This window comes from Eucyclogobius newberryi, unplaced genomic scaffold (assembly GCF_026437365.1).
Source record: "Eucyclogobius newberryi isolate DKJ021-1_F unplaced genomic scaffold, fEucNew1.0.hap1 SCAF_2, whole genome shotgun sequence".
NCBI lineage: Eukaryota > Metazoa > Chordata > Actinopteri > Gobiiformes > Gobiidae > Eucyclogobius > Eucyclogobius newberryi.
In genome coordinates, this window is record NW_027315834.1 from 14,832,196 (window position 1) to 14,845,952 (window position 13,757).

A 13,757-nucleotide genomic window follows, 5' to 3' on the forward strand; every position below is an offset into this window, starting at 1 on the left:
AAATTACACAAAAAAAGCATGTTTATTGCCGGGACGCTATGAAAACCCCCCCCACAAAGAGTATCCAAAACATTGCAATGATTATTAATGTTCCATGTCTCCAAATGCTGTGGACCAAATTTGATCCGATTTGGGTATAAAAAAACTGGGACTAGTTAAATATATGGCAAGTTAAATACGTTTTTAATTTTCAGTCCAATATGACCGGTTTCCTGTTCGTTGAGGGCGGAGCTACAATTATATTTTGGCTCGTCTCAGTGTGTTCCATCACTCCACTAAATTTCATGTGCCTACTCAAGAAAAAGTATGTTAAAGTTCCCAGTTGGTTAAAGTCTAGGGGGCACTGTCGAGCCATTTCGTTTTAGCCATACCTCGTTCGCACACTCAAACAGGATTTACGTTGTACCTGGTCACTCTGCCAATCTTCTCAGAAATCGCTCCACGGGACAGGATTCAAATAATCATAATAATAATCATAATAATAATCATAATAATAATCATAGTCATAATCATCATCATCATCATAATCATCATCATCATCATCATCATCATCAACAACATCATCATTATCAACAACATCATCTACAACAACAACAACATCAACATCAACAACATCAACAACATCAACATCATCATCAACATAAAAAAAAGCCCTGGCCAGTTCCTGACTCAAGCCTAATACTTTATCATATTCATGCCTATACACAACTTTTAGTACTTGACTAGTCAAACGATTATTTCTATTGCACATTAAGACTTTACCAACCAAATAAAGGCTGAAATGAGTACTGAAGGCTTCTAGATTTGCTATAGAGAAAAGTAAAAGTTCCTTGACAGTTAAGTAATACATTATGTGTCTCGTTCCAAAAGACAAAGGCAACATAAACCCTTGTGTCTTTACATTCACAAACCTTAAACCTATTACCACATACATTCATAGCTATAAGAGAGGCCAGTAAAAGTAGGTCTGTTCAACATAGCACTAATTATAGACAATTAGTGCGGCAATTCTATTGTTAGAGCTGTGTTTTTACAGTGGGTGATGGCAATGTACTTTAAAACCAGCCAAATTCCTCCAGCTGATGGTGCGAGAGCGAGAGAGAGAGCGAGAGAGAGACAGCACGTAGCAACTGTGTGGATGTGCATCTGACCACTCAATACATTTGAACTAAAGCATTTCTAGAGGAAGGCTGCCTGGCAACTCTCCCCTACTATTTACCCTGACAGAACCCTCATTAGCAGTAATTTGTACATGTCGGCGAAGTGGTCGATTTCCAACTTAAGTGCTACTTGATCATCAACCATGGAGAATGAACCAAGACATCGAAATGCAAAAAGATAAAGCACACAACGACTGTGCACGTGCCATTAGTGATTTATAGTTATGCAAGTGATGTGACTTCTAATGAATCGGAGAAGATGCAGATTTTTATTACTGTGATGAGCATGATATTAAACAGAGCACCTCGTGTCTCCCAGGTTTTAAACAACTCTACCAGATTTATAGTCCCATTTACATTCAGTTCCATACTGGAGCTTTGAGAGATCTATTGTTACAACAATGATGTCAATACAAGCACTTTAATCAAGATGCTTCTAGCTTTTCAAACATGCACATCAGAGATAATGTTTCAGAATGGGTGCATGTTCTTTAAACAATTTGGGAGGTTATGATCAAGGGAGTGCCACAGTAAGACATGGCATATCACAGAAATAAATTCTAATGCTTCTGTTAACACAACCTTCTGCACAAGATGTAATTACCTACATATTACTTAAGCAATAACCCAAAGGACAACATTATAGAATAGACAAAGAGACCAGCATCAAAATAGTTTAGGCCAGTGGTTCTTAACGGTTTCAAATCAAGTACCATCTAAGAAAATCTATGTGCTTCTGAGTACCACCAAATCTAAAATAGAACTATCCTAGGACTAAAATAGGGCTGAACCAGGTTTAAAATGGAAATAAACAAAGACAACCAAAGGAGGACAGAAATTTGGATTAAATAATTGAACTGCAGAAGAGTCTGTGTACAACCTAAACGAGCTCACGTACAAGCATGTGAGAATCACTGGTCTAGGGGACCTTTACTCAGGTTCTGATTTGGCACTGATCTAAACCCATTTCAGTCCTGATGTGGATTTGGTTTGGTCCTGTTCTAGTTCTTGTTCAATCCTAGTCTTATCCACATTCAGTTCCAAGTTTAGTCTCAATTTTGTGTTGCAAGTGTTACCACACCCATTTTATGCACTCTGTTGTGGGCTGAATATAAAGCTATAGTTGGAATTATTCACCTTGACAAAATGTACAAGGTGGCAACATACTACTGTACTGTATGCCAGATTGAGTGCATGCAAATGTCCATTAAAAAAAAAGAGATTACTAACCAAGGTTGTACCAAACATCCATTTCTCCGCTCAGTGTGCGAACTTCAATAATACTCTGACCAAGGAAATCATCAGATTCCCTTTTGAGGCGCTGCTTCACTCTGGACTTAATATCGTCATCCTCGTCCCACACTCGCACTTTAATTCGGTCTGAAGAATTGTGGCACTCACTAAAAAAAAAAATTAAAAAAGTTAATACAAACGCTTTAACTAGTAAAAGCACAAAATTGCAACTTACAAGTGAAACTTCTCCTCCCAAACTGGATTGAGGTTGCCATAAATGGTCTTTGTTCTTTTCTTGGTTTTTCCAACTTGCACAGTAACATAAGGGTCGCTGGAACCAGTTTTATCCTTAGCTTGAAGTCCTTGAGCACAAACAACTAAAGGAATAAACAAGAGAGCTCATCAAATATTGTGCAGTAAGGCTCAAAAGTCTCTTCCTGTCAATAGGCCCCTTTCACATTCTACTATTTGATGATGCCAAAATTTCAGATGGAGGGCAGAGGCTTTTAAAACTCTATGGGAGATTTCATGTTTTTGAAATAAATATACATATTTATAGTTCACAAATGAAGACCTTTATCATTATCCATTAGGGATTGGCTTAGAGTCCATTCAGTTCAGAAAACAGTTGAATAATAGCACAATTTTCTGAAGCTAAAGTGAAAAAAAATTGTTTTACCTTTGTTTATTTTTGTCTGACAGAAGACTTTGAACTTTGTGCTAGTTTTAGTTTCACATGAATTTACCCAGTAATTACAAATATACAGGAAAACAAATCTGCAATCTGACAGTTCAACAGCAAATTCTTCCACAGACCTGACCTGTCCCCCAGCTATTTTTTAATCTACAGGGATTCAGGGATGATAGTGACATCACATCAACAGTGTATCTAGTATGGATATGCAATTACCAGTAATTGTTATTTTAGCTGACCACTTTGACGTTCCATCAAGTACGCTTTGTTTAATAGTCTTCATTTGCTGAGCATGAAGGGTCTTGGTAATGACGAACACTTCACGAATCAGTTCAAAGATTTCTGGTTTGTTCCTTTCTCTGATTTTCATTCTGTCCTTCATGGCCATTATAATATTCTGAGTCCGATCTTCAGCTCCATGTTTCGAGCTCTTCTCAGCGGCCCCTGGGATGGTGATACACATTAGTCATGTGCAGACCTTAGATAGTCTTTTGTGATTTGAAGAAATACTTACTTTGCAAACAGTCAGCATTCAACAATTCTTGGCACTTCTCATGGCACTTGACTCCACACTCGGAGCACCTCATACCTTGGCGGGCAATGCCCCATAGCAACCCCTCACATTCATAACAGTATGTTGGTGTTGTAGCCGTCCAGACTTCAAAGTTATGTGGCGTTGTACAAGATATTGGATAGATCAGAGCTTGTAAGGTCTTCTTGTACACATTATTTTTCTACAAACAAGTATAAAACAAAATCAATATGAAAACTTTTTTGCCTATTTCTTAAGCAAAGGTCAATCATTTGTTCTGACTTACCAGTTCTTCATCCTTGATTGATGACCGTGCAGCCATTGCAGAAGCAATCCCTGCCTTCCTGGCTTGGACAAGGGACTGTATTGACGAAACAATAAGCTCTTAAGAATTAGGCAATCCAATGGGTTTAACCCACAACCAAGCAGACCCTTTGTGTTACTACCCAGCCAGGAAGTGTTAGTGAGTGACAGGTCTGCTTCCATAGCAGGTAAGCAGTGTTAAAATAGACTTTGGTGAACTTGTTAGAAACCACTGCAACCCAGTTTGTTGACACTAGGTCAGTAAGAAGATCAAAAAAGGGGAACCCATGAATGAACGACCAAGAACCAAAAAGGACACATGCAAATCTGAATCTCAGGTTTCTAAAATGCTACTTTTTGTATTCATACATTAGCATGCTGTTCAAAAAAATATTTGGTAAGAGTGAGGGTTAGTTTAACTAGATGAATAAGGGAGTTGGAACTTGCTTCTACAAAACTTACCATAGCCTGACCAACGACAGTGAATGCATTCAAAAGAGTTGTGGGGAATAGTTTGAGGTTTAAGAGAGGAGGGAGAGACAAATTAGATGTCTGACTTTTGCCTTTTGAAACAACGGTTTCCCAGATTCATCATATCTATAATAAAGTTATATGACACTACACATCCAACAATTAAGACAATATTTACTCACATACAGTATATACTTATTACAATATCACAATACATTTGCATTTGTAAATAAGGAATGAAAGGTACATACCACTTCGCTAACCAGTGGGATTGGCTTCTTTTTGCGTAGGTCGGGCATGCTATCAATCCCATAGAGGCCAGATCCCCCACTGGTAAGAAAAATGTAAAGTAAGATCATCAAACTCACATTCAAGATGACATCAATTGCTGGTTAAATATACTTATTTGATGCAACTCACCCTGGCTTAACCCATGCTTGCCTTGAGTTAGGTTCATCTTCACGACTCTATATGAATTCAAATGCTATTATTTCTCGGCAAGAAGCAAGTGGTAAACAAAACAAAAAGGAACGCAGCGGTAGATTTTTACCCCTCTGCTTTCAAAACACATGCAAAAGTAACAGGGTCTTAAGACAAATGTGATGAAAAGTGATGAAGAGAAATAAATAGTTTCAGTTCACTACTGATAAAAAAATTTCATAATATAATACCATATAGGAATGATAATTTTGCAGTTTAGTAAAAATAAATATATAAATAATAATAGTAAATAAAAATAAAATGAAGTGACGAACCGTTACCATAAAAACAACACACAAATTTGGAATAGGAATAGATAACCTGAAAATCGTCTCTCCAAATATCTGAAAATGACCAATACAAATTGAATTGAAAACATTATTGGACAACCACATAACCTAAAAACTGATTATTATAGTGTACTCTTTAAAGGATAGTTCAGTATTTGGAGATACCAAAAATTATTACAAAAATACCGACTCAAGATAGGACTATAACTAAATAGAACATAATAATGGATCTATAATTACTATTCTTCTGCTGTTCTTGAACTGTGTGTTGCAACACTGGAATAACCCCATTGTGGGACAAAAAAAGGGTTTCTTATCTTTACTTATCTAACAAAAACATACCAATATTGCTAATGGTGTTGGTTAGTTACTGAACTATCCTTCCATAACCTTAAAATAATAACATAGTTTACCTAGGACAAATTCATCTTGAGATTGTGATCCCTGCGATCCCTGAGACCCATAGGATCCTTGAGATCCCTGGGATCCGTGGGCAGACTTAGACAGTCTGTGACGGGTTAGCCTCTTCTCCCTCAGTATCCTCTGGAAATTTGCAATTCTTTCTCTGTGACTAGGGTCCGTAGGCTTTGGAGATTCAGTCTCTTCAAGAATAGTGTTTTCACTGATTGGACTCAATCTCATTTCTTCAGAGCTCAGCTGGCTCAAAACCATAGGACTCTCTGTCTGTTTAGCCACATTTGGAGTTACATCATTTAACTTATTAACATCAGTTGGACTGTTGTATTTATCGTCCCTTTGTGACATCGCCAAATAATTAGATTCAGTAATTCCACAAGATGACTCGCATTCTTCAATCTGGGATTCTCGGAAAGAGGAGATTTCATGTGTCTCAAAGGTACAGCTTTGTACAGTATTTTTTAATGTTTCAATGTTTGAGTCATTTTCCGTTTGATTAACTCCTCCGTCTTTTAAATCAACAAAGTCGTTTTTGTCATGTACTTCATTAGATTGTGTAGACAAAGCAGAAACAGATATTTCAACATCTGTGCTTGACCCATCCATATTAAAAGCCCCCTTCAAAGCAGATTGAAAAGACAATACAGCCTTGGTAAAGGTTGCTACATCAAAACCAACAGCAGAGAATGTTGTAGAGCTGTCTAGAAGGATTTCTGAAGATATCTGTGATAAAGACTCTCCAGTATCGTCCCTAGACATTCTAGAATCAGTCCAATCTTGGTCTAAACTGTCCGCTGATCCTAGATCAAGAGTGTCACCAGAAGATGGACAATCATCAAAGTGGGATTGTGTCTCTAAATAACCGTCATCACAATCTGTCAAAAGCTCTGTAGAGCAGCTCATGCTTCTAGATGGTCCGCTAGCTGTTTCATGTGGACATGCCTCTACAGTGTTATAACCTGAGCTATGGGAGTATGGACAGTTAGCAGCACAGTCACACCCTAAGTTTTGTTTCTCTTGTTTAATCTTAGAAGCTCCCCAGTCCATCATACATGTGGAGCTTGATGGGGAGTTGTAGTGCTGTCCAAATAGCAAAGACAAATGTTCAGAACTAGTATTTGAAGAATGACCAGGTGTGCTGCTTTGGGTCTCCATGGCACCTCTGTCCCAGACACCTAATTCCAACTCCTCTCTGCTATTTGCATAAGAAGAGCACAGGTCATCCTCAATCCACTGCCCTTGGCCACCAGCAATACGCCAACTATCATATTTGGCACATATTTGAGAAGAACTCAAACTATTGTATGTGGATAAAGAGGGGGAACATTGACGGTCTTGGCCATAGTGAAGTTCGGTGCCACAGGGGTTACCTTTCGAAGGACTTAATAAATGCATATTTTTGCGGCCCATTTTCTGGTTCAGTTGAACAACATCAATGTTCCATTGAGCTGCTGACTGGATGTGGTCCTGATTAAATTCTTTGCCCCAGTTTTTACGATCAAAAAGCGGACTCGAATGCAGAGATGTAATAGCGTTCTGTCGGCCGAGGTGTCCTTGCCTAAGGCTTGGTATTTGAAGAACAGGGCTAGAATGTGGTGTTGGAGCCGAAGCTCCGCAGTACAGTTCACCGATTTCAGAAAGCACTGCATCCACGCAGCATGAGACTTCATCTACAGAGCCCCGAACAGATGAAAGGTAGTCCCTCAGATCTGAAATTTCTTCTTGAATCTTATTGATACCTTTAAGCTCCTTAAGTATATGCTCTACAGTATTAGTGGAACCTTGGCCATCTTCCTCATTTTTGACCGTTTCACTTGTATTAGGCGTTATATCCTCTCTGACACCACTATCATCCAAAGACTCTGAAGTTCTGTTTCCATGTGGGTTGACATCAGATTTCTGTCCATCAAGCAAATGTTCTCCTTGTCCTTGAAGGCATTTCTGTAATTTGTTGCATTGCGGTTTTCCTACTTTGGGACTTTGCGACCCCTTTCTACCGCGCTCTCTCCTTATAGGGGAAAGTGGAGCAGCTTGTTTTGTGTAGTGCTCATCCTGTCCACTGTGGTGTTCTTTAGTGAACATCCTCAATCAACGACTGGATCGGCTTCTCGTCCTAAACAGTTTTAATATACACAACGGAGAAATAACCATTTATTTTTGTCACATAAAAATATACAAAACAAGTTACTATCCTTAAAAGCAGCTGCATGGAGCGCTGTAATTGTTATTCTTAGAAAAGGCTTGCTGAACTCAGTAATTACAATACATGCCAATTCTCCACTGTTGTTTTGTCATTGCAACAGCTGCACACTAGACTTTCAACCTTTACACCTTTAAATTTAAGAGAACTATTAACCTAATTTCTGCATGAATGTATGTATGTATGCATGCATGCATATATCTGCATACATCTGACAGGGGATTGGCTGTGGAACTCTTGATTAAATAGGCTCAAGCTGATCATTGACTGTTAGAAATGATTAAATATCAATATAAATAATTTGATTAATTGCGCAGCTCCATTTATTAAATTAGATAGGATAGAAAATACACTAAAATGACAATAAAATTCTTACCTTAAAAGCACAAAAAATGAAAGATCAAATCAACCAGGAAAAGCATTTTGAAATTTTAAAAACATCCACGAGAAAAGTAATTTGGTGAAAAAGAAAAAAGGAGAACAAAACTTCAACACAGCAGAATGGACACTGCTACATGTGAATCCCACAAATCTTAAACATTGAATAATATGCCACTTCCCACCACCCCATGATCTCAGAGTGGCTCACTCTAACACGAGAACCTGCCCCTCCTCTGTCCTGCCCTCTTCTATGCAGTCCCCGCTCTCTCTCTTCTTCTGAACTAGCACTTTATAATAGCACATGCTATAAGAGGGCTGTGCCTGTTGCAACACACAGCACATTTTGAAAAAAATAAAAAGCAATTGGTTTAGGCATAAGAAAAGGAACGAAACAACTTAATGAAAATTATGAAAATAAAATCATATACCAAAGCATGAGGCCTGAAAACAAATTACGTGAATTACAAATAAAATCGTTAAGGTCAACCTGAAAAAATATACATACACTGTACAAATGGATATACCTACACCTAATGATTCAATTTCAGCTCAGCAAGTTGGGTTTGAAGATAAAACTAACCATTGAATAGTAAAAAAAAATTCTGGGCTTATCAAATTGCTCTAAGGGAATGACAGGGTATAATAAAGTTATAAAACTGTGCAGTTCAAAATATAAACTTAAAACAGAGGGGTACAATTCTACCACTTTGAACAATTATATATGGCAGAGGTTTTCTTACCTCACGAATTTGAACTCTAACTTTATTAATGGCCTTTAACCATCGAAGTCTGGATGGGGAAAAAGGTAGTGGTGGAACATCATCATGGAACCTAGAATACAACCACAATAATTGAGTGCAAAGAAAATAAAAAAGATAATGTACAACTATTACAAATAAATGCAAACCTCAAGAGCTTTGATGAGCCTTTCTCTGATGAATTGCTACTTTTCAGGGTTTGCTTTTCATCTGTCGATGACCGCAGGTCATTTTCACTGATAAGAGAATGTCCACTGGTGGAAAGATGTCTGTTGGTGCGAGGCTGACCATTAGTGGAGGGATGGAAGCCTACGCTGTGGTAGGAGTGGAAGGACTCCTCTAGCTCAGAGCCTCCAGTGCTCTGGCCAGTCTCACTAAGCTGGGAGCTGGTCTGGCTCAAGTTTCCAGATGACCCAAAGCGACTACTTTCCACTGGACTAAAGTTTTGAGAAAAGGTAAAATAAGTCATGTTAGAATATTTTTACCTGCGCAATCATGTACATGTATTGCTAACCTGACACGTAAAACTTACAAATCTACAATTACAATTTCTGACAAAAAGTGTACCTTTGAAATAATTGCAGTTTATGAAAAGAAAGGCAAGTATGATGACACAAAACTCTGCTATAAGTTCAAAATCCCATGTGCAAAAAATATAATATATAAATATAATTTTGTAAATATAAAGCTGATGAAATTTTACAAGGGATTTTGATCTTAAACTTAAGGTACTACAAGCAGGACAATCTGGGAAAGTCACTTATACACAAAAATTAATCTAATGATTCCAAATTTATGAATGGCATGCAGAGCGGGACAGGGGAATTTCATCAGTAAAATGTTAATGCATTATTAATGGATAAAATGATTGCCATTTATTAAGCTTTTACTAGCCTTGCATTTAATAGATCCTTCTTGAACTGGTTGTCCAGCTGCGGTCCAATGGAAAGACCTGTATTGGGATATGTTTCTACAAGGTTGTCCTTTTCTTTGGGGGATAGGGATGCTGAAGGTTCTACTTCAGGAGTGGAGATGCAAATGCTAGGTTTTTCTATGTGCTCAGTTGAACCTACCGCCTCTGTTATTTGACCACCATCTGCAAGATTCTTTTCTATAGGATGTTTTGGCTGGACGGTTTTTGTTAAGCTTGTGGTTTCTTGAGGCTTTGGGGGTTCTGTCTGCCAAGGAAAACCTATCTTTGCACCAAATAATGATATATTTGAGGGTTCTTGCTTTCCAGTATTTTTCTTTTCCTCTTGAAATATACTTCCAGAAAGAGACTTGAGCCCAGAAAAGAGGCCACCACCTTGGTCAGTTTGAGATGGTGGTTGAGCTGTTGTTGGAGAAAATAAGGATCCAAAAGATTTTCCAGTATCGCTTGTTGCAGCGATCAGACCAAACAGAGATTTAACTTGGGATGTCTCAGCATTATCAGAATTCTGTTCATTAGTTTGTTGTGCCTCTGGTTGAACAGATTTGTGCAAATCTCTACTTTCAGATGCAGTACTAATTGTAATAGGTATGTCTTCTATTACTTCATCGTGGACAGCAGGCTTTTCTGTTTCACAGATATGCATTTCATGTGAAAGATCACCTACACTAGTTTTCAAGGTGGGTGGGGTATCTAAGGAATAAACTCCAGTATCATCTAGTTTGGCTGGCTCACTGACGGACTGAACTTGAGAATCACCTAAAATGGCTGAGTCAACCATAAATAAATTGGACTCTGTTACTTTTGATGGCACACTTTCATGTTTGATGTGAGCATGTGTTTCGGTTGTTGTCAAAGTTTTAGCAAGTGGCTTTTCTGGTGGTTTGGTTTGTTGCCCAATGCCACCAAATAAGGACCCACCAATGCCTCCAAGTACAGATGCTGCTGGCTTTGTTTCAGAGGTTTGTGCTGTTACTCCACTAAACATTCCTCCAAGGATAGAACCTCCAGACTGTGGCGATGCATTTGATGCAGTTCCTCCAAACATTCCACCAAGTATAGATCCATGGGCTGGTGTACCTCCAGGCTTAGATGTTGACCCTCCGCCAAACATACCACCTAATACTGATCCTCCAAGGTTTGAGACATTGGACTGAGGACCAGATTGTGAGGCAGAGCCAAACAAACCACCTAGTAATGACCCCCCAGTCTGGGGAGTTGATGGTTGGTTTGTTCCTCCAAAAATTCCTCCTAACAATGAAGGACCTGTTTGACTAGGGGCAGCTTTGGTTTGCTGTTGCTGAGGACCACTGTTAGGAGCTGGTGGTGCTCCAAATAGTGAAGACACAATTCCTGCAACTTTATCTGCTGAAGAGTCCAGAACAGACTTCTCGGGCTCAGGGCTTTTCTGCTGCTCTTTGACAACTGTGCTAGTTAACAATGGACTTATTTCCTCTTTGGGTGGCATTTTATTATCAGTAGAAGACATTACCTCTGAATTTGTAAGTTGTTTTATGTTTTCAGGCTCTTTTGACAAAATATCTACTGATGGGATAACCTTGTCCGGATCTGGGCAATTAGTTGTACTATCATTGTTTTTTTCATGATCCGTAATGTCTTTAGGTTCTTGTGTCAGTACTGGTTCATTTCTTTGAACTGAAGAGGATTCTGAAGCAGTTCTAGTTGAACTCTGGATGTCCGTTGTGACTTTAGGAGATGTTTCAGAACTAACTTTGTTGTCGTGGGGTTTAGGTGATGTTGGTGCAGATGGTGTTGCAGGAGAAGTATTGCCAGCAAACACACAAAGTATGCCTTTTCCAGATGTCTCATTAGACACAGCGGATCCAGGTAAAATGCTACCAATAAGAGATGTGGCTGAAGGTGCCGTACTTGTTTGAGATGGAGCTGCATCACCAAATAAACCTCCTAAAATTGAGTTGGTATTTGCAGGTTTGGCACTTGACGGAGCAGCTGATCCACCAAATATGCCACCTAAAATAGACCCTGTGCTCTGAGTTCCTTCCGTCTGTGGTGGGCCACCAAATAAACCTCCTAGTACAGACTTTCCAGTCTGAGTTCCTCCTGTTTGGGCAGCCGGCCCTCCAAATATACCACCAAGTAATGAACCTGTTTGAGGAGCTGAAGTTTGGGGTGTTGACCCTCCAAACATTTTACCCAACAAGGAGCCACCTAGTTGAGGAGAAGACTGAGGAGATGACCATGGAGCAGAGGGCAAATGTTTTACAGTTGGGTCACTGGTAGGGCCTTCTATGGTGGCTGTAGGTGAGGGACTGGACTGATTGGCACTTGAATCAGGGGTTGACCCACTAAACAAAGAAAGCAAGCTAGATGTGGTAGATTGAGCCTTTTGAGTTGATTCAATATGACCAAATGATGCAGTTTGCATAGACGGACCTTGGGTTTCAGTATGGGTTTCAGTTGCAGATATGCTATTTTGTACCTTAAAAGATTTGTTACCGTCCTCCTTAGGAATTCCCGTCGGGTCACAGCCAGGTGCTTTTTCTGGAATATCATTTACAGAAACATGTGGCTGTAAAGATGAATCTTGCTGTCGAGATGTAGCTGACTCTTGTGTGACAGTAGCAGCACCAGATGTGACTTGTGTAGCATTTGTTTGCGGTCGCACTGAAGCCATAGTGGTTTGAGGACTATCAGGACTACTAAACACTGAGAATAAAGATTTTCTTTCATTTGAACTAGATAATCCACCAAATAATCCTCCAAGAACAGGAGTAGCTGTCTGTTCCTGTGGTTGAGTTTGTGGCTTTGATTGTGTCTGATGAGGTTGTGTCTGATGAGGTTGTGTCTGAGGATTGGCTTGTGTCTGTTGAGGCACTGTAGGTTGCGGATGTGAAGCTTTTTGAGGCTGTTGAGGTGTCGAATCACTAAATACAGAAAACAATCCTTTCATTGGGCTTTCCCCTGTACTGGATGATCCAGACAAAATTCCACCAAGAAGAGATCCAGTGTTAGCTTGAGGCTGTTGGCTGCTGGGGCCACCAAACATTGACAAGAACCCTGTACTTGGTGGGTCTTTTGGAGGGATTGCCCGCTGTTGTGCGTCAACATTAGATTTAGCCTGAGGTGGAGGTTGAGGAGTAGATGATGCACCAAACATAGACAACAAACTTTTACCAAGTGATTCTTGTTGTGGGAGTTGTGTTGGTGCACCAGCGTTTGGATGTTGGTTTGGTGAGGTTTTAGATTCAGCCTGGGGGGGGTCAGGTCCACTAAACAATGACAATATGCTTTTCCCAATAGATCCCTCTTGTGAAGTTGTCCCTGTTGTGGGCGCCTCTTGGCTGGGGGCAGGTTGACCAACTGTTGGACCTGTCAATATTTCACCCAGAGAAAAGCCAAAGAGTCCTCCAGATTGTTTAGGAGCGGTGTCCTTATTTTGATTAATCTGTGGCATGGTTTTAGACTGTGTAGGAATGTTAGTGACTGTGGAAGTAGGAGGAAGTACTTGTGATACGCTTTTGCTTGGAGATTGACTGTGGGCCATACCACTTTGATCCATTGTCCGTTGTCTTTGTAGACCTTTGGGTCTAGATGATGAAGCCAGTGACCCTTCAGTAACACTAGGTTTCATTTGATTTTTTGCCAGTGGTGGGGGTTCAGTATTAAATAAGCTGCTAATTGATCCAAAAATATTTGAAACACCAGAAGCCTCTTTATCTGTAGTTGTAGTTTCTGTTGAAGAAGCACTAATGCCTGATTTAAGAGGTGTTTGTGAATCTACCTTGGGTTCCTCTATTCCAACAGCTGTTTTCAAAAAACCCATAAAACCTGTTGGTTGTTCTGGTGGTTTTTCCTGTGTTTTGTTATTCTGATGTGGCCTGGAAGCAGCAGGTTTATTTATCAGATCTTTTGATTGCAAAGTTGT

The 13,757-nt window shown here is 39.5% G+C and overlaps 2 protein-coding genes across 4 annotated transcripts in view; one reads left to right on the forward strand and one right to left on the reverse strand.

Moving 5' to 3' along the window:
• The window catches only part of phf24 (PHD finger protein 24), a 289,741-nt gene that overhangs the window by 39,489 nt on the left and 236,495 nt on the right, over positions 1 to 13,757 (forward strand). The gene's annotated exons all lie outside the window — the stretch shown is intronic.
• The window catches only part of LOC140367260 (protein unc-13 homolog B-like), a 71,869-nt gene that overhangs the window by 21,848 nt on the left and 36,264 nt on the right, over positions 1 to 13,757 (reverse strand). For all 3 annotated transcript variants that reach the window (XM_072453634.1, XM_072453633.1, XM_072453632.1), the window contains exons 9-17: positions 9,069 to 9,356; positions 8,902 to 8,992; positions 4,814 to 4,860; positions 4,645 to 4,723; positions 3,906 to 3,980; positions 3,602 to 3,821; positions 3,304 to 3,531; positions 2,629 to 2,770; positions 2,391 to 2,560 (exon numbers count right to left, since the gene is read on the reverse strand). In XM_072453634.1, the coding sequence (XP_072309735.1) occupies positions 2,391 to 2,560; positions 2,629 to 2,770; positions 3,304 to 3,531; positions 3,602 to 3,821; positions 3,906 to 3,980; positions 4,645 to 4,723; positions 4,814 to 4,860; positions 8,902 to 8,992; positions 9,069 to 9,356 (1,340 nt within the window). The remainder of the gene's footprint in view (positions 1 to 2,390; positions 2,561 to 2,628; positions 2,771 to 3,303; positions 3,532 to 3,601; positions 3,822 to 3,905; positions 3,981 to 4,644; positions 4,724 to 4,813; positions 4,861 to 8,901; positions 8,993 to 9,068; positions 9,357 to 13,757) is intronic.